Source organism: Fukomys damarensis, unplaced genomic scaffold (genome assembly GCF_012274545.1).
Source record: "Fukomys damarensis isolate Sample0158 unplaced genomic scaffold, DMR_v1.0_HiC HiC_scaffold_9, whole genome shotgun sequence".
Taxonomy (NCBI): domain Eukaryota; kingdom Metazoa; phylum Chordata; class Mammalia; order Rodentia; family Bathyergidae; genus Fukomys; species Fukomys damarensis.
Genome location: NW_022900921.1, coordinates 28,174,769 through 28,196,410, shown reverse-complemented (window position 1 = coordinate 28,196,410; position 21,642 = coordinate 28,174,769). Strand labels below are relative to the sequence as shown.

General features: G+C 35.9%; 1 protein-coding gene and 1 non-coding gene across 5 annotated transcripts in view; both read right to left on the bottom strand.

The window, feature by feature from the left end:
* The window catches only part of Nsd1 (nuclear receptor binding SET domain protein 1), a 141,287-nt gene that overhangs the window by 38,671 nt on the left and 80,974 nt on the right, over positions 1-21,642 (bottom strand). For all 4 annotated transcript variants that reach the window (XM_010622071.3, XM_010622072.3, XM_010622070.3 and 1 more), the window contains exons 8-12: positions 20,821-20,930; positions 13,860-13,935; positions 10,721-10,839; positions 9,556-9,699; positions 6,161-6,284 (exon numbers count right to left, since the gene is read on the bottom strand). In XM_010622071.3, coding sequence (XP_010620373.1) covers positions 6,161-6,284; positions 9,556-9,699; positions 10,721-10,839; positions 13,860-13,935; positions 20,821-20,930 — 573 coding nt within the window. The remainder of the gene's footprint in view (positions 1-6,160; positions 6,285-9,555; positions 9,700-10,720; positions 10,840-13,859; positions 13,936-20,820; positions 20,931-21,642) is intronic.
* LOC117285395 lies at positions 12,207-12,344 on the bottom strand. Its single transcript, XR_004516448.1, has one exon. It is a non-coding gene; the product is annotated as a small nucleolar RNA SNORA2/SNORA34 family (small nucleolar RNA).

The window sequence follows — 21,642 nt, the reverse complement described above, 5'->3', positions numbered from 1 at the left end:
AAAAAAAAAAAAAAAAAAAAAAAAGTATCTTGATTAAAAACACTGTACCACACGCCTGTAATCCCAGCACTCGGGAGGCTGAGGCAGGAGGATCACTGTGAGTTCGAGACCTCCCTGGGCTACATAGTGAGTTCCAGGTCAGTCTCAACCACATAGTGAGACTCTGTCTCAAAACCACCACCCCCAAACAAAACAAAACAAAAAAAACACTGTAAACACTGGGAGTGTGGTGCACTCCTCAGCATTCTGGGAGGCTTGTGGCAGGAGGACCCTAAATTTGAGACCAGTCTGGGGTATTGAATGAGAATCTGTCTCAAAGGAAAAATTAAAACCAGATGGGGATTTACCTCAGCATGAAGGTCCAAGTTCAATCTCCAGTACAGCAACGCACCCAAAAGAAAGAACAAACCAACAAGAAAACCCACAAGACAACACCGCAAAAAATATCTTTGAGCCAGGCGTGGTGGCGCATGCCTGTAATCCCAGCACTTGGGAGGCTGAGGCAGGAGGATTGCTGCGAGTTCAAGATCAGCCTGGGCTACATAGTGAGTTCCAGGTCAGTCTCAACTACATAGTGAGACCCTGTCTCAAAAAACCAAAAAACCAAAAAAAAAAAAAAACAAAAACAAAAAAACAACAACCAACTTTGAGATAAATGAAAAAAAAATCTGAAAATTTATTAGATAGATCACACATAGAAGTTACTTTAACACTTAATGTGTTTTACAAGTTCCATCAGTTAAAAAAAATCTCTTGAAATACATGAGAAACTGGGTATAGTGGAGTATACCTATATTCTGGGGACTTGGGAACCACGCTTTCTAAATTTTGAGACAAGGTTTCATTAGTTTTCCCATGCTGATTTCAAACTTACATTACTCTTGCCTCAGTTTCCCAATTGGCTAGGATTATAGGCAGTGCAAACCTCAGTACTTGGAGAAAAGTTATTGACATTTTTTAACATGTCAACAGTGAACTATTAAAAAAAAAGCCACAAATGATCAAATGCTAGTAATAAATTTAAGAAAATGAAATACCCCTACATGGAAAACTATAAATGATGAAAGAGACTTCAGAGACCATAAATGCAAAGATATCCCTTGTTCACAGACTGAAATAATACTGATAAAATGTTCATATTTCTCAAGCAATCTATAGATTTCAGTATGATCTCTATTAAAATACCAATGACATTATTTACTGATATAGGAAAAAAGCCAGGCATGGTGGTACATGCCTATAATCCCAGCACTCCAGAATCTGAGGCAGGAGGAATGCTATGAGTTTGAGGCCAGACTGGGCTACACAATCAGATCCTGGAGGTTGAGGCAGAAGGATCACCATGAATTCAAAGCCAACTTGGGCTGAATAGTGAGGCCAAAGAGAAGTCTGGACTACACAGGGAGACACTGTCTCAAAAAAAAAATAAAAGGTAGAAAAAAGTTATAAAATTTTTATAGAACAACAAAAGATTCCTATTTTTTTGTAGGAGGGGTACTGGGGGTTGAACATGGGTCCTTGCACTTGCAAAGCAGGTGCTGGAACCACTGAGCTAAATCCCCGGCCCTAAAAGATCCCTATTAATCACAGCAATCTTGAACAAAAAGAACAAAGCAAGAGACATCACACTAACTAGAAACTTCAAAATGTGTAATAAAGCCATAGTACCCAAAATAGCATAGAACTGCATAAAAACAGACTAATAAATCAGAATAGAAAACCCAGAAATAAACTCACACCATCTATAGCCAAATGATCATTAAACATACAAAGAAGACATATTGAGAGGCCAGGGATTTTCCTCAATGGATCTTCCACCTTCCTTGCAAGTGCAAGGTCCTGAGTTCAATCCCTGGTACCAAAATGGAAAAAAGAAAAAGACATATTGGGAAAAGTACAGCTGCTTTGATAATGGTCCTGGAAAAAATGGATATCCATATGCAAAAAAATAAAAATCAACCCTTATCTCCCATCATATATAAAAATACCAACTCAAAATGGACTAAAGACTTAAATATAAAATCTAAAACTATTAAACTATATAAGAAAACAGGAGAAACACTACATGACATCAGATTGAACAAGGGCATTTTGGGTGTAATTCCAAATCCACAGGCACAAATGTAAAAACAAATGGATGAGATTACATCAAACTGAAAGGCTTCTGCTCAGCAAATAACTAACAAAAGAAAGACAACCAAATAAGGAAAAGGAAGTATTTGCAAACCATATGTATGACAAAGGGCTAATACACAGGGTATAAAAGGAACTCAAACAATAGCAAAAAATAAAAAAGATTTTAAACATGGACAACAGATACAAAAAGAAAATAGATGACAAACAAATGGTCAGCCAGTATATGAAAAATGTCCAACATCACGAATCAGCAGGGAAATGTAAATCAAGACCATAATGAAATATCACCAGCCTAAACTGATAGCCGGACCTGGTCACAAACAAACAAACAAACAAACAAACAAACAGAATATGAATGAAATGCCAACATTCTGAGAATATACAATACTGTAACCATTTGACACTTTGTTAGAATGCTAACCTACCACTAACATATATCATTCATCCATTCTACTTAAGATATTTATCTAAGAGATAGGAAAATATTCTATAGAAATCTACACAGAGACTTGAATGTTCACTGCAGCTTTGTTTATAAAAGCCAAAACTGGAAACAAGCCAAATGTCCATACACAGATGAACAGATCAATGACCTATGGTAAATACATACTACAAAATACTATTCATCCACAAAAAGGAGTGAACTATTAATATAAGCAAAAACACAGCTAAGTATCAAAATAATTATATTGAGTTTTGATTTCCCAGGCATATGTATATTTGTACATCCCAACTTATCAAACCATTTGCTTTAAATACATGAATTTATCATATATCAGTTACAATGCAATAAAACCTTATTTTTTTTAACTTAGGGATTGAGCCCAGGGCTTCATACATTCTAGCCAGACACTACCACAGAGCTACACCCCTAATCCTCTTATTTAATGTTTTTTTTTGTTTTGTTTTTTTTGAGACAGGGTTTCACTATGTAGTTGAGACTGACCAGGAACTCACCATGTAGCCCAGGCTGGTCTCGAACTCACAATGATCTTCCTGCCTCAGCCTCCTGAGTGCTGGGATTACAGGCGTGTACCTCCACGCCTGGCTTCTTATTTAATCTTTTATTTTGAGGGAGGAGCCTTGCTAAATTGCCTGGACTGGCCTCAAACTTGCAGTCCTCCTGCTCAGCCTCCAGAGTAGCTGGGTTTACATCTATGGGACACCAAGTCTAGTTCAACATAGTTATTTTTAAGAGAATGAATTACTTAGTTATAAACCCATCAACATGAATAAATCTTAAAGACATTATAATGCTGAGTCAATTACAAATGACTACATATTGTTTCATTTATATGAAATTCTAAAACTAAATAACTAGATAATATATGTACAAATTTCCTATGATGAATGTTATCATTATGTATATCAAAAATGTAACAATAAAAATAAATAAAACTAAGAAACTCTAGATGATCTGTTTTGAGAATATTGCATCATGATATAGTAAGACAAACAAATATGAATTATTGACACAAAAGACAAAAATAAGTTTCTAAGATTAAAATAATGGAAACATGAACGTATCTAATACACATCTTCTAAATTCCATTTATAGAGCTAGATGACACTATTTCTAATGATGATCAGAAGGTAAAATAACCCCAATAAAGATTTTTTTTTTTTTTTTGAGACAGAGTCTCACTATGTAGTTGAGACTGACCTGGAACTCACTATGTAGCCTAAGCTGGTCACGAATCCTCCTGTCTCAGCCTCCCGAGTGCTGGGATTAAAGGCATGTGCCACCACACCCAGCACCCCATAAAGATTTTGTCTTTCAGTTTTTGCTCCCTCACTGCTCAAAAGGACTACAATAAGATAAAAATGGCTACCCTCACTGAGAAGCACTTCAGTCTGATACAGCTCTCTATACACAGGCATATGATTATTATGTGTTTCTCAATGGGGCTACTCTGAAACTACACTCTACCTTTAAGTTAACAACAATCACCTGGAGCCAGAGATTTAGTTCAATGGTGCTGCGCCTGCCTCATAAGCACGAAGTCCAGAGTTCAATCCCCAGTATGGGAGGTGCGGGGGTACATGACAACAGCTATCTTTCCCCAGCATTCTCCCCAAGTCAAGACAAAACTTCAGCCCTCTCTTGGACTTTACAATTTCATGGCACACTCCCATTTTGCTATTCTTTAAACTCTTCAAAATTACCCTCTCCTGTCTGTCTGTCTGTCTGTGCTTCACTATTCATTATTCCCTCCCATGGTACACAAATTAACTTCTCTATACTAGTTTTCCTCTCTTTCGCCTCACCACACTCATCAACTTTTAATATACTGAGGACTAAACCCAGGATGTTCACATTGATCTACATTCGAAGTTCTTCTCTTATTTTTATTTTGTGACATGGGGCCTATAAGTCTCTAAGTTGTGCGAGTTGAGCTTTATCTTGTGATCCCCCTGCCTCAGCTTCTGAGTGCTGGGATGATATGTATACACTACCACTAGGCCCAGCTATGTGTACACTATGTAGTTCTTTGCCCCTACCCTACAAACATTTAAGATGGTCCTACATCTGGGTATGCTAGCGCATGCCTATAATCCCAGCACTTGAGAGGCTGAGGCAGAAAGATTGCTATGAGTTCGAGGCAAGCCTGGAATACATAGTGAGTTCAAGGCCAGCCTGAACTACACAGAGCCACTGTCTCAAACAAAAAAGAAATAGGGCTAGAAATGTAGCTCAGTGGCACAGCACCTGCCTGGCAAGCACAAGGTACCAAAACAACAACAACTACAACAACACCACCACCACCACCACAACCCTCCCACCAAAAGATAACCCTATAATTTCTCTTCAGCTACTGAAGTCAAAATTCTTCAAGCAACAATGAAAGTTGCTATCCTTTTACCCTTTAAACCTGGCTTAGTATGGAAGCCTCTCACAAAAAGCTAAGCATTTTTCTCACTGATAAATATGAAAGCTTCTTCTCACTCCATAACCTTCCTGGTGTGTATCCTATCCAACCCTGCTGATGACATCAAACTCACAGGATACTTCTTATATACTTATTGGCTCACACTCCAATAGCTCCTTATAATGAGTAGCCCCAGATAGTGTTATTGACTATCTTCACTTTACAGATGCTCTTTAATTGGGCATCATCCATATCTAGGGTTTCAATGACTTATGTGTAGAAGACCTATACTTTTGGCCTTGATTTCTTCACTGCTTAAATGCTATAATATCTGTACATCGTGCTGAATAAAGAACACTTTCTTTAGCACAGTTTATAAAGTGCTTTATAGGCAGACCTCAAATAACCATTTCCATTTACTTACCCAATCTCTGTAAAATAACTTCACCAAACAAAACAAAAAGGAAAAGTGCACCCATCTTAAATGTATAGTTCATGAATAGTCATGAAGAGAACATACTCATACAATCAACAACAAGATTAAGAAATATAAACATTACTAGTAATCCTAAAGCCCTCCTAATTACTAATTATGCTTGGGAACTAAATTATCTTAACCTCTATATACACTGGCATACACTCCCTACTCATCAATTATTTCATACACCAGACCTTGTGCCTTTGCTCTCCCCACACCAATTTCTATTTCTCTCTAAAACCACACTGTCTTCCCTTGTAATATTAGCTCATCTTTACTGATACTGCACTCTTTTTTCCCTTAAGACAAAATCTAGGGCCGGGGATGTAGTTCAGTGGTGCCTCGCCTGCCTTGTAAGCATACCATCCTGACTTCAACCCCCAGTAACAAGAAAAACAAAGACAGAGTCTAGATGGACTCAAACATGTGATGCTCTTGCTTCTCAAGTTGTATTTTAATGGCGTGTCCAAAATAATGCTCTTTGTGCTATATATTAAGCTGTTTAGTATTCCCTTGATGTGCTTTTCTGAGGGCAGGGGCCATATAGCATCCATTGCTGTATGTGTAGCAAGAAGTCCAGTATAGTCATAGAATAATGTCTCCCATACAGTTTTTTCCCTACAGCAATTGAAACTCCAAATTCCTTTGGAAGAAGACCCTTCTGTATCTATTTTACCTGTGCGACATTCATTGCAGATAAATTTTCCTCTTGGCATCTCAGTTAACCCAAGGCACTCCAGGTGGAAAGCCCCACAGCACTGAGCCTCACATAACAGCAGCTCACCTACTTTCTCACAGTTCTGTTAAAAGAAAGAAAACAGATTTGTCTATAGAAAAAAAATAAAAAAAGTTCAGAAAATCCCATATGGAAAGCCTTTATGAGGGTAAAGGTTAAGGTTTTATAAAAATCATAAAATCCTATAATTCATTGAACTAATATTTAAAAATTACTTCCTATGTGCCAGGCACCACAAGATCCCTGGCAGTTACAGTGCTTATATTTTAGGAACAGAAGGTACAAGCAAACAAAAGGGAAAGGTATCAAATAATGATTAGGTAAAGAATTCTAATAGGTACTTTGACTATGATGACTAAGGATAGCATCTCAGATTGGGCTATGAAGAACAAGACAGTCATGTGATAAACTGAATGAAGAACCAGGAAAGCAGAAAGTATAAAAGTCCATGGGATATTTGAGAATCACAAGGAAAGCGACTGTCACTAAAGTAAACAAAAGTTATAAATGGTAGAAAACAAGAAATAATGGCCTATAGTTTTAAATTTTTTTCTAACTGCAAAGGTAAAGCACAGGTGAGCTTCACCAAGGAAGGCTGAATTAAGATTTTCATTTGTCTAGATCCTTCTGGCTGCTGCAAGGAAAAGCAAATTCAAGAATAAAAAAGCAAAATCAATGATACAAACCAAAAGGCTACATTAGGATGGTTCAAGTAAGCAATACTGAATAGCTGAACTTGAGCTATCACATTTCCAAAAGAAATACTGGAGTGTCTGAGGACCATATATAGCTAGAACCACCTCAGAGAAATCACATTTGTAAGGTGATCTCACCTAAATTATCATTTAAGACAAGGTATTAGAGCGACAGGCACCTGCCCTTGCAAGCTCAAGGGCCTGAGTTCAATCCCCAGTACCAAAAAAAAGACAAGGTATTAGAAAACGAGGGTCTCAATATGCATAAATAAACTTCTGTAAATTCCCAATATTAGTTATTTTTTACTACTCTAAAATCCTGATTTGTATCCCTATAACATAAAAATGCTAAAACTGAAAAAAGGTGTCTTACATAAACTAGGACCTTCCACAGATATGCTCAAGACCTTTGCATAAAATGGCATAGCATTTGCAACTAACCTATGCACATCCTCTTAAAAACTTTAAATCACCTCTAGGTTACTTATTATATCTCATATAATGTAAATACTATATAAATAATTTGTATTTGAGAGACAGAAGGTGGGTTTTATTTTTGTTTGTTTTTGGTGGTTTTTTTTGGTACCGGGGATCGAACTCAGGTCCTTGTGCTTGCAAGGCAAGCGCTGGAACCACTGAGCTAAATCCCCAGCCCAAGAAGGTGGGTTTTAAAAAGTCATAGAAACAGTAAGTAAAGTGATTTGTTTTATAATTTATCTTCCATGTCCAGTTTGGTTAGCTTGTTATGCAATATAAGTGAAATATCAGGTTTCTATTCCTGTGCGATTTTTATCATTAAAATTAACAAAAAATGCAAAAAAAAATTTGTTGTTACACTATATTGTTTAGGGAATAATGACAAGAAAAAGTCTGTTCATGTTCAATACAGACCCAATCATTATGGGTCAAACTATTTAGTTCATGTTGGAAACATGTAGCTTTTTTTAATCCTAATATTTTTCATCTACAATTCCCTGAATCTATAGATGCAGAATCTACAAATACCTGGGTTCGAAGGTGGACTGTACTTACTGCATAAGACAAGAAGGGGAAAAGGGAGTATGCAAGTTCTACTATAATTAAGAAATCAAAGAAATAGAATAGTTCTTAATCACTTAAAGATATCAATGCTTAAAGAAACAAGTAGAAAAAACTTCAGGAAGAAAGACCAGATAAGGCAGCCTTGAATTGAGAAAGATCTCAGGGCTTAAACTTGTAGCTAAAGGTATTCTCAATGTTTGATTCTGTTATTACCTAGTATAGATATATAAAAATTGAAAAGCATGTGTCATATATTCTGCTTTGTATATTAAGAGTGCCAATGACATCACTTCTTGTATATAGTGAGCAAATTTACCTTCATGGCTTTAATAGAAAACTATTAGTGTATAAATTGAAAAAAGACTGAAAGTGAACTGTTACAGACTAACACCTTAGTTGGGATGACCATGTCATAACAGTTGAGAGTGAAGGGGTTCTACTAATAGCTTATACCACGAAAACAAATCCACACACTCAACCAGACAAGACAGGACCAGCTCATGCTACCTTTAATTTAAAAATAATAGCACTGGGTCAGGAATTTAGCTCAGTGGTGCTGCAAATGCCTCGCAAGCACAAGGTCCTGAGTTCAAACCAGGGTGCCAAAAAAATACAACAAGAGTAACAAAGGGTCTTTCTATTCTGATTTATCTTGCTCAATAACTGGCATAATTTTTGAGGACTGATACTGTTTAGGCACTGCTCCAAATATTATCAGACACTGCATGTAATACAGAAAATGAATAGGCAAAGAAACTGGGGTAAAATCATGTAAATCACAATAACACACTGGGCCTGGGTTTTAAATTTTTAAAATTAACATCAAATTATTATGTGATTATTAGTAATTTACATAGCTAAATTAAGACCATAACATCCAAAGTACTCAATGACAACTCCCAAAGTTAAATAAACGCTTTTAATAAAGTGGAGTCAATTCTTACAGAACGGTAATACAGCATAATGCTTAAGACTCTAAACCCAGCCCACCTATGTTTGAACCTAGGCTTCTATTATACGCAAGCTACTTAACCTTTCTATAGTTCAAATTCTTCCATTTTAAAATGGAAATAAAACAGAACTCTACTTTATGACTACTATGATGACTGAATGATTTATAAAGTGCTTAGAATAAAATATAACATTGTATAAATATGTATTTATTAAATGGAAGAATATAGGTGATAAGTCTTGTAAAGTCACCACTTCAAGTCAAAAGGCATAAAAAAACCCAGCATCCAACAACAACAAAAACTCAAAGCTAATACAACCCTTAAACCTTTAAAAACCTAACAATTCTCACAACGGGAGAAGTACAGGCCAAGAAAATTAGGTCGCACTAAATAAAAATATATGCACATCTCTCACCTCAGATCCATGCAGTATATATGCATGCGCCACATAGGGCAAGTGATTCATCAACACTACATTACTTTTCTTTCTCTTTTTTGAGAAAGAGAAGAGTTACAATCTTAAAATGACTCCAGTGGAATCACCCAAAAGCAATTTTTTTCTATTCACTCTGATGTCAATAATAGACAGAGCTTCTATTAAAAGATAAGCATGCAATGAAAACATAAGTGGGCAAACATCTTGTACCTGACAAACATTCTCCTTGAGTGCAGCTCCTCCACCTCGTTCACCCTGCATTTTTTTAGACGAAGACATCCCAGGATCATGTTCTATACCCTCCTCAATATTTTCCTTGGGGCTTGCAGCTGTCCTGTGAGTCATCAGTTCTCCCTTGCAGAGAAAAAATAATGTCCCCCATCTGCATTATTGATGTCTCCATCTGACCCCCTCCCTCTGGGCTGCTATTTGTCTAGCCATTAAGCACTTACAGATGTTCAGCCAATCACGTGGGCGGACTGCATGCAATGTTAGTTCTAACCCTGCTGTGATTGGGCGGGTAGTGGGCGCCTCATGCCCTGCAACTAACTGCTCTGAGGCTGTTCCACTGGAACTTTTTGAGTTGTTCCACTTAAAGGTTTCACTAAGGAAGAGAAAACATTCTTAAGTTTATTTGATTATTTATATGTCCTTCCAAGATCAGTGTTTCCTAAATAATGCCCCCATTGGGCATTCTATTTCAAATGTCCTGGAAACACTAGGCATCATAATTTGTGATGCTGTACTGATGGGTTATAATTCTTTTTCTGTAATTGTATTTAACCTGAGTTAGAAAGTGAGCCATGGCATGAATGACTGCACTGATGTGCTGCATGAAAACGGTTTCAAGTCTTTCTTTGTTAAAAGATGACACTTGTAAATTTTGTTTTAAAAGTAACCAATTGAGGGCTGGGGATAGCTCAGTGGTTCTGCCACCTGCCTTGCAAGCGCAAGGTCCCAAGTTTGATCTCCATTACAAAAAAAAAAAAAAAAAAATTAACCAATTGATCAAAAAATAAATAAATTCCTTCCTAATTGGAGCAGTATTAACTTTTGAAGGGTATTTTCTAAGTGAGACATTCTCTAAATTCACTCAGATCATATGGTTACTTGATACTGTGCTCTCTGGTTTAAAAACAAATTTACTAATAACAATTATTCATTTCACCTGACAGAGCGCAGGATGTGACCTTTTTAAAAGGCCATACCCACAGCTACAACATGTGACTTATTCTTGTACTTCAGGATTCTTTATAACTATCAGCTATTTCAACAGAATACTATTCAGAAGTAAATGCAAGGGAGAGGGACATGGCCTCTACAATGAAAAGTAGCTGGTCTTTGAAAGGTCAAAAGATTAGGAACTGAGTAATACCTCTGAGCCTGTAGTCTCTTTTGATGAATCATCATTTTTCACTCTTTTACACTGCACCTTGGCAGTAATATGTCTCTGTCGCTTTCGCTTTCTTGGCTTGTCAAATATCTTGGTTGCACCTGTGACAGGAAAACAAGTGTTACCTAATGACTAGTCACACGCATATCCAAGGAGTCCTATCTTTAAATAAAGGGATCTCACAGCTATGATATGTTAAATTTATTATTATTATTCTTGGGTTTTTGTTTTGTTTTTTGAAATAGGCTCTTGCTATAGGGGTATAGTTGAGGCTGGCCTCAAACTGGTGGCAATCCTCCTGTCTTACTCTCCTGAGTGCTGGGATTACATGCGTGCACCACACCTGGCATATCAACTTTAAAACTCATTAAATTATCTGGGTTTTCATGCAAAAAAAAGAAGAGACCTATCCAGTTATTATATAACTAGTTGAGGAAATAACCACACATAAGTTCTGCCTCACATATTAAACAGTAAATGTATAGATTATTAAAGCAATTTCATTTCACAAGACTTTAGATACAAAATGTATATACTAGTCAAGAAAATTTATTAATCCCTAGAGTCAAAGATGTGAGACAATAATAAATTATATCACTGTATGATTTCAAATTAAGTTGGAAATATATAAGATGTGGTTTATAGAGGAACAAGGGGAAAATTCCCCAAAACATTTAGTGACTTGAATTAGGATATTCATCCAGTTGCAGCATATCCTCAAATATCCAAAGTATAAAATGAATATGTGACTTTGACAAGTTCAGAAAAAGAAACTCTAGTCCAGTGGTGGTGAACTTGTGGCACATGTAATGAAATAAGTTGTTTGTATCATTGAAAGCTCTATGTTTGCCATCTATACTCTAGTCAAATCCCTCAGTTCCCAGGACACACATTTCAACTCCTTGCTATAGAGATACCAAGAGGAACCTACATAGGTATTTCATAAAATGTTCCAATATATTTTTTGCTAGGTATCAATATGAATAGCAGATTTTTGAAGACTGCCTGCTTCAGTGCTATCTTTTTTTAAATCTGGTTTTTTTTTTTTTTTTGGTACTGGATATCGATCTCGGGTCCTCGCGCTTGCAAGGCAGGTAGCGGAACCACTGAGCTAAATTCCCAGCCCTAAGTCTGTAGTTTTTATCAGGGGATGTAGCTCAGCAACACAGTGCCTGCCTGTCAACTGTGGGGTTCTCAGTTCAAGCCACGGTACCAAAAACAGAACAAAACAAAAACAACTATTTGTACATTTTAAAAATAAATTTAAAACTATAAAATTTAATTGTAAAAAAAAATTTTCGAGATGGCATCTTGCTGTGTAGTTCAGGCTGGTCTTGAGCTCATTATGCAGCCCAGTCTGGCTCCAAACTTGCAGCAACCCTCCTGTCTCAGCCTCCCAAGTGCTGTGATTAAAGGCCAGCACTACTATACCTGGCTTAATATTATAATTTTTTTGTGGGGGGGGGTTAGCTGTTTCTTTCTAATAAACTGACTCTTACATTCCTAAACTTCTGAAGTGGCTAACAGATGATACACAGATTCTCTCTTCATACTCCTGCTTGAAACCAATAGCTTCAGAAAACTGCTGATCTTGATTAAGGGTCAAATTCAGTGCTATTTTTTCTGACTGACAGAGTTAGGTCAGTGGTGCTGCCAAGCACAAGGTCCTGAGTTCAATCGCCAGTACCAAACAAACAAAAAAGAGTTGCTCTTATCAAAGCTGCTGACAGTCTAGGCCTCCTTAAGAGTTAAAATGATGACCGACATAAAGACCCTTGAAGACCTTGTGCATGGTAGGTCAACACTATACCAATGTGTTACATTCCCAACACATGAGATTAAAATACTCAGGAGCTACCTTTAGATGAAATTTATAAAGGATAAAATTCACGTGGTTAAAAAAAAGTTCATGTGGTAGTTTTTACAAAAAATAAATATAAAAGAAAGAGCTCATATTATATTAGAAGTAGTTTATTTTAAAAGCAAACTAACCAACCAGTGGGATTATACTTGCCTGCATGATTATAATTAACAAGTTGCTAGATTTGTTAGAAAATTTTATAATCATGAATCACAGTAAAAGAACGATGCATCAAAAACCATAAGGATGCATCTAAAACAATAAGAACTATAATCCATTATCTTTGCAGGACGATTAGATCTGGTGAAGTGTTCTTAAATTTGGAATAATATTTCAAGAATGATATCAATAAATACCTTGGGCACAAAAATTATAAAATAGTAGAAAAAGGCAGCATGGAGAAAATCTGAAGTAGAAAACAGATAATATTTAACTCTTTTTTAATGCTTTAGATGGATTAGAGGTAAAAACCCTTACCAAAAGCCCTGGTTGAGTAGACAATCTATGAATATCCTACATGTCATGGAATGAAGAACTATTCATCCTTCCTAAGGAAAGAACCAACATAATCAAGTAGATGTTCCAGAAGATAGCTTCCAATTTCATATGGAAGATTCCAAATCCCTTAAGGGACAACCAAAATGAAATAGATTTAATATATACTTTTCAAGCATAAGCTAACTGGCCAACAGTTATAGAGTTGATGAAAGAAACTAGGACAATCTATGAAAGACTGACTTAGGTCATTTACACCTCAACTGAAGATTTTTTTTTTGTTTGTTTTTTTCTTTTTTTGTGGTACTGGGGATGGAACGCAGGACCTTCAACTTGCAAGCCAGGAGCGGTACCACTGAGCCAAATCTGCAGCCCAAGATTATACATTTTCTACCCTATGGAAATAAAAATTTAAAGCCAGGAAATCAATGATAGTCTGGAGATGCAGACTAATAATGATATTCAGGAACTGATTTTTCTTTATTGTTCTAAGTATTTCCTTACTCAAATATAATTGTAACTTCAGTTAACCTGTAACAGATAAAGCCAAAAGTGACTAAAGAATTTTCTGGTGTTGTACATAATTTAAAGAAGTGTATTTTAGGGCCAGAGATGTACATCTGCAGTGCCATGCCTGCCTGGCAAGCACAGGGTTCTGAGTTCAACTCCTGTTATCCTCCACCCCCAAAAAATATATTTTAGAAAAATAATTCTCCAAAGTTCAAACTTATTTCTGCTTTACATCTAGATATCAAAAATACTCACTTCCACCAAATTCTTTCGAATGAGATGCAGCACACGATTCAGTAATGCCATTCTCCAAATGACCAGCTTCGTAACTCTATAAAAAGTAAAAAAGCAACATTATTTACAAAGAGTAGAAAATAAACCTTTACATTCAAATCTAAACTCTCTACTGCCATAGATACCAAATTCTAGCCACTTTTGGAAATTCAAAGAACAGTACAGTAATAGTAAAGATTTAAAGAGAAACATCAAGGGGAAGACTTTTTTTTAAAAAAGAAAGAAGGCTAGAGTTGTAATTCAGTGGTAGAGTACCAGCCTTGCACACCCCAGGTCCTGGGTTTGACTTTAGCGCTGCAAAAAATGTTTTAAAAATAACAGCTTACCCATAATCTATATATATAAACCAGATACAGAACATTCCCCTGGCCAAAGTGGGAAAAGAGGAATAGGTACCAAGAGACCCACCAAGCTTGATTCTATTCCACCCTACACTGTATTTAAAATTCACCTTCCAATAAATAAATACATAAATTCAATTCCTAAAACTGTATTTATAAAAATTAGATTTGACACTGACTTATTTACTTCAACAATGAATATTAAACAGCTCAGAAGCATAGACTGTCCTTATAAAATGTGTTTCCAGATAAATCTAAAGTAACATTAAAACTCAAACTCAAGAACCTACACATTTTATTTACCCACTGGTGTTTGTATAACTTAAGTCTATTCCAAGAAAATATCCTCTCCTAACCCTAACCCTAACTGTACTATATACTGAAGAAGTACCAATAAACTCAATTAAAAAAAATAAAAATAAAATCATAAGAATATAACTTTCTTCATATTTAGTGCATAACAAATTCTGATGAGGTCAAATAAAATGTAAGTGTAAATACCAGGTGCCCAGTTAAAGGAACAAAACGCTCCTGGCAAAATAAAAAATTAGATTTACACAATTAAAAAAAAACTATCTATATAATTTAAATAACCAATTTATAGTTTATTGTTTTAACAGTGAGATAGATGCAATGATGAAAAATAATTACAATGTTCCTAAAACTACTCAGAATAATACAGAAACATTCTCATTTCTAACTCATCAATTTTATAAATTAAAATAGAAACAACATGGATTATTATACTACCCAAATAAAATTCTACCTGCTTTGTTCAGAATGAAAGAACCACAAAACTTTTTGCAGGATGTAAGATTTCAGTAATTTATATATTTATTCTGTTGTGTATATTAAGCCACATTCTATTTCAACAGATAATTCCTCCCTTTCTAACCTACTGATTAATTAATCTACAGACAGAGTAGCTAGACTGCAAAGATATAATCTAGTTTGAACAGGAATGACATATTATGCCTCACAATAAGCGGGATCTCAATGATGAAACTGACTAGGTCAGGTAGCAGTACCAATTCCTAGAACAAACATGGATCCACTTTTCTCTAGCCTGGTGCTAGCAAACACTAATCCTAAAATTTTTTTCTTGTTCTAATTCATATAATACCCATCCCCATCCCAGAAAAGCTAAAATTCAATAATGATATACAATTAAAAAGAAATTAGGAAGCTGGGTGTGGTGGCACATGCCCATAATCCCAGCTCTAGGGAGGCTGAGGCAGGAGGATTGCTGTGAGTTGGACACCAGCCTCAGCAACATAGTGAGTTCTAGGTCAGTCTCAACTACGTAGTGACCAAAAAACAAACAAACAAAAAAAAACAGAAATTAGGAAGACAGTAATAGGGCAGAATTACCAATGATTTTTTTTTTTTAATTGGCCCTCTATATGGTGTGAAAATTCACTTCAAAGCTCCACTTCAAAAATTCAAACTGGAGATTATGAAATCCTGGCCAAACCATTCCAAAACATCCTGCACACTTTGATGGTTACTTCACAAAGATCTAGAAATGGCCAGCTGACAGATACTATGAGATTCAACATCACAAATCATAATCATTAGAAAAATAAAAACCATAATGAAATATTAATACTTAGGGGATGAATAAAGAACTAAAATTGGGGCCAGGGACTTAGCTCAGGGGTGCCTTGCCTGCCTTGCAAGAACAAGGTCCAGAATTCAATCCCCAGTACCAGGAAAAACAAACAAAAGAACTAAAGTTGTTACGCATATGTAACAACTCCCTACAATAAATGTAATCACTATATACAGCAAACATGTACTGATAAAAACAAATGTTAATACTCATCAGAATGTCTAAATTTAAAATGACAACAAATGGGGGTGGTTTACACTGTTGGTAGGAATATGAATTTAGTACTGCAACTACGGAAATATGGAAGTTCTTCAAAAAGCTAAGACTGGCCCACTGTATCACTATTTGTAGAACTCAAAGGAATTACAGTCAGCATACTATGAAGACACCTGCATACTTATGTTCATGTTGCACAATTCAAAGACAAGATACAGAAATATGGAGTATATGTGCACACACACAGAGGAGTATTATTCAGCCATTAAACAGAATAAAATGGTATAATTTGCAGAAAGAACATGGAATTGGACATCCTCATATTAAACACAATAAGCCAATCTCTCAAAGTATTGTATGCTTTCCTCAAATGTGTGAACTCTATTTAAAAAAATAAAAAGCACAAAAGTAGAGGGGAGATTATACACATAAGGGAGTAAGGTCAAGGGAGATGAAGTATAAAGGAAGGTCAGAGGATGATCAAAATGTTATGTGCATGTATCAAAATACAGTGAAATCTGGTATTTTGCAAAAGTAATAAAAACTAATAAAAAAATAGAAAGGCTGGAGGCACGTGATCACAGTTCAATTTTTAAAAATGACAAGTCAAATGTTAGTAAAGAACAACTCAATTTCTGACCCAATACAAGTAGAGTGTAAAGTACTGCAACAACTTAAGAGAATCATTTGACGGTTTAAAAATTAAACATGCAGGGCCAGGAATTAGGCTCAGTGGTTCCACCACCTGCCTCACAAGAACAAGGACCCAAGTTTGATCCCCAGTACCAAAAAAAGAAAAAAATTAAACATGCCTAAATCAGCAATTTTTTCCTTAGATATTTACACCAAGAAAAATACATTATGTCCACAAAAAGACTTTAAAGAATACACCAGTCTTATTAACAGCCTAAATGTGAAAAAGACTCCAACATGCATCACCAGGGAGAAAAGAAAAGCAAATTGTGACATAATCATGCAATCATATGCATTACTAAGGAATAAAAAGGATTAAGCTACATTATTGTAGATGTATTTAAAAAAAGAGATGGTGAGGCCGGGCATGGTGGTGCATACCTGTGATACCAGCACTTGGGAGGCTGAGGCCCGAGGATTGCTAGGAGTTGGAGGCCAGCCTGGGCTACAGAGTAAGTTCAAAGTCAGGCTCTGAACTACAGGAGAAGACTCTGTTACATAAAAACCGGGGAGCTGGGGGTATTTGGGACTGACTGAATGAATGAATGAATGAAAAAAACTGGATTAAAAGAAAAAGCAACACTGGTTGGGGGATTCCATTGCCTGCCTCCCAAGCACAAGGTCCCGAGTTCGATCCCTAGTACCAAAAAAAAAAAAAAAAAAAGACAAGAAAAGAGCAACACTGATGACTTAAGAATAAGCAAAACTGATCACTGGTGAGAGAAGCAAGCAAGCAAGCAAGCAAGCATTGTTTTAAGATAAGAGACTAGACCTGATTGACAAGTATCACAGCAAGTTCTGGGTGATAGTAAAATATTGGTCCTATCTTGGGTGATAGTAACATGGTATCTATACAATTGTTTCACACCATTAGAAAGAACAATTAACACACCAACAATGGGACTATGCATGTATGATTGTCCCACTGGGCAGCTTGAACTGCTGGCAATGCATCAATGACTGTCCCATCGGGTGGCATGGAATAGTCACGCATGTTCACACCTATAATCCCAGCACTCTGGAAGGCTGAGACAGGAGGATCTCAACTTCTAGCCCAGCTTGGATAATTTAGCAAGACCCTGTCTCAACATTTAGAAAGAGGGCTAGGGATTTAGCTCAGCAGCACCATGCCTACCTCACAAGCACAAAGTCCTGAGTTTGGTTCACAGTACCATGAATGAATGAATGAATGGCTGGCTGGCTGTAGGTATAACTCAGTGTACAGGCTTAACCTCCAGCACAGGGAGTGGGAATAAAGGAGGCTACATATGACACACAGATGGAAAACCATACTCATTTTATTCAGGTAAATGATATCTCAAATTTTAAAAAGCCCAGAGGTCTGAGATACAGTTGCCTAAAATTTTTAAATTAAATGTAAGGTATATGATGCTTTTTATCCTCTTAAAAAATATTAACCCACAAACCTGACAAGTCATATTTTAGATTAGAAAGCATTTGCCAGAACAAAGTTGTACAAATACACAGGATTTTAAAATTAATCTAGTCATAAAACTGCTTAAGATTCGGGGCTGGGGATTTAGCTCAGTGATTCCAGCACCCTGCCTTATAAGCACAAGGACCCGAGTTCGATCCCTGGTACAAAAAAAAAAAAAAAAAAAAAAAAAAAAAACACCTGCTGAAGATTCATCCTATTCCTTCACTTATACTGGCTCAAATTCCTCCTTTCTTTGAATGTCACTGCTTCAGACGCAAAAATAATACAAGTCTCTTATATTCACCTTGTATGCTTCTACCAAGTTAGTAAGATTCTGGCTCAAAAAAAAAAGGCCGAAATCCCACCCGGTCAAAAAAAAAAAAAAAAAAAAAAAAAAAACAACTGCTGAAGATTCATCCTATTCCTTCACTTATACTGGCTCAAATTCCTCCTTTCTTTGAATGTCACTGCTTCAGACGCAAAAATAATACAAGTCTCTTATATTCACCTTGTATGCTTCTACCAAGTTAGTAAGATTCTGGCTCAAAATGAAAAATGGCAAGAGTAACCATGCCTCCAAAAAAACAAAACCAAGGGTTCTTTAAAATATGATTACAAGACAGAATTTTCTAGAGCCAAAAGGACAAAAGTCAAAAACCTCTATGTATGATTTGAATACAAGTTTGTTTTGCTTTAAGGAAGTTAATAGGAAATTTGTATTCTACTCCTGAACCCTAACATTTACCCCATGTTACTCTCCATACATAAAGACAGTAAAAAACTTTCTAAGAATCAATATCTAGCCTTTACCCATTGTGGAATTAATTTTCTAACCCTATTGTTTAATTATGCCTTCTTGATACAAAAACAAAATTCTGCATACTTAAAAACTTAAAACTCAAATATTTCTGCTGGGACTGTAACAAAGCTAGGTCTGTGAGATGTTATGTAGACAAGGCAATAGGATAAAAGTAGACTAACAGTTTGAGACAAATTACACAGGAGCTAGGTAAATGGTTCTGAGCGAAGAAAAAAATTATCACAAAGTTTGTTCAATCTTGAAAGCTTTAAAATTTTTTTCACTTATACAGAAAACCTGAAGCAAGTTCATATACATGGCCATTCAATTGCAAAGCTCTCTCAGATCAATCAGGTATGCTTCCTGACACAATAATTTCTAATGTACAGTAGTCCCCCCTTATATATAAGCAATACATTCCAAGACCTCCAAAGAATGCTTGAAAGCATGGATAGTACTGAACGGTATATAATATCATGCTTTCCCCTATACAAATATACCTAAGTTTTAATTTATAAATTAGGCATAGTTACAAACTTAACAATAAATAGAACACATACTGTAATAAATGCTATGTGAATGCGGTTTCTCTCTCTCTCTCTCTTAAAATATTGTACTATACTCACCAGAATTAATCTTTCTTTCCATGTTTTATGCCCTGGTGCCTCCTTTGCACTTTTATCAATGTAAATTCGACTGGACATCTTCCTGAACAGCCTGGTTTCATCACAATTTGAAAATTTGCTTTGGATGGTATCCTTCCTTCTTAACATCAACTCTATTGGAAATTTGGCAGCAGTTTCTTCTTCAGCAGACACGGACTCTTCAGGAATTTTTAAATTATTCAGTTCAAACCTATTCTTGAATCTGTGTAACCATCCTTTACTTGAAGTAAATGGCTTGGCTTGGTGCCTCTTGTTTCAGGGAATCTCTTGCTGAAGTATTCGAAGAGGCTCAAAGCCTTCTTATGCAACACTCTGCCGTCAACTAGACAGTGTTTTCTTTTCACTTTTTTTACCCACAAATTTAATGTTTTTCCATCTTACCTAAGCACCTATCCATGCTCTATGTCCATAACCTCTATAGTTTGAGGCGTTGACAGCAAAACTAGCATGAGTTTCGATTTTCTTCTTCATAATTTCAGGAGAAAAGATTCAGTCTTACTGTACAGCTCAGCAACCTTAGCAAAGATTTTTTTTTTTCTTTTTGTATTAAGAAATTTTCACTTTTTGGCTCAAAGGAAGCACTTTGCAGCTTCTCTTAGCAAACCCAAACTTCTGGCACCATTATTTTTGTGCTTTGGGGCCATTATTAAATAAATAAGGGTTACTTGACAACAAACACTACCATAGCATGAAGTTGATCTGATATCCTATGTAGCTAAGTGACAACAAACAGGTGGATAGCACATGAAAGGCAGATATGCTGGACAAAGAGATGATTCACAACCAGAGGGGTAATGGGACAGAGGGGTAATGATGTAAGATTCCATCACACTACTCCAAAATGCACAAAACTTAAAACTTATAGGGTTCAGTGGTGCCACTACCTTCCTCGAAAGCACAAGGTCCCAAGTTTGATCCCCAGTCACAACAACAACAAAAAACCCCAAAAACTTATAAATTGTTTATTTCTGGAATTTTCCACTTAATATACTCATGCTGCAGTGGTCCACAGTTACGTGAAACTGTGGACAGTGAAATGAGAATAAGGGAGGACTACTGTATATGTTTATCAATGTTACAAATATCACTAAAAAGGTCAGTTGTAAAATTCAACTTACTGGATTTAACTCTATTTTAGAATTGACAAAAATAACATACCTTTTTAGAAAAGCCAATGTCTCCCTTCTTAGGCATAAATCCAGGGTCTAAATCATTGGATTCAAGAAGTTTCTTTGTTGGTTTTCTTTGACGTTTACTTTCATAATTTCCTGAAATGCACACATCTTTTCATTAGGTGATTTAAAAACTGGGTATAAGGTAATTTTAAACACTATAACACAGCAAGTCACAAGACTATTTGCATTTTCTTCATCATCTTATAAGAAGGGACAAGATGAGGATTTTAATATATTACTTAAAATAAAACCACTAAATAGATTTCAAGACAAAATCTAACGTGAGGATGTTCTTCTGCATACTAATATTTTATTTAGTTTATTTTTTTGGTACCAGGGATCAAATTTGGGTCCTTCTCCTTGCAAGGAAGGTGGTGGAGCCACTGAGCTAAATTTCTGGCCCATACTGATATTTTACACATACTGATTATTTAAACCACAGGATAATCAAAGGAGAAAGCTTGAACTACATTTATAGTAGGAATTCATTGGTGGTACAGACCAAAGAAGTAGAGGAGGACCTGGATTCTAGGAATACACGGATCAGTATTACAACTATTTGCTTCATCCCTAAATAAGTCTAAGTTAAATAAATAAAAGGCGATTACTTTAGCAAACTGTTCATAGTTACATAAAACAGCTTAATAACTAGATTTAGCAGTAAACATGTATTAAAACAGTTAATTATAGCTGGGGATAGCTCAGTGCATCTGCTGCCTGCCTCCCAAGTGCAGGGGTCCTGAGTTCAATCCCCAGTACTAAAAACAACATCATCAAAAACAAACACCAGTAATTATATTTCCCA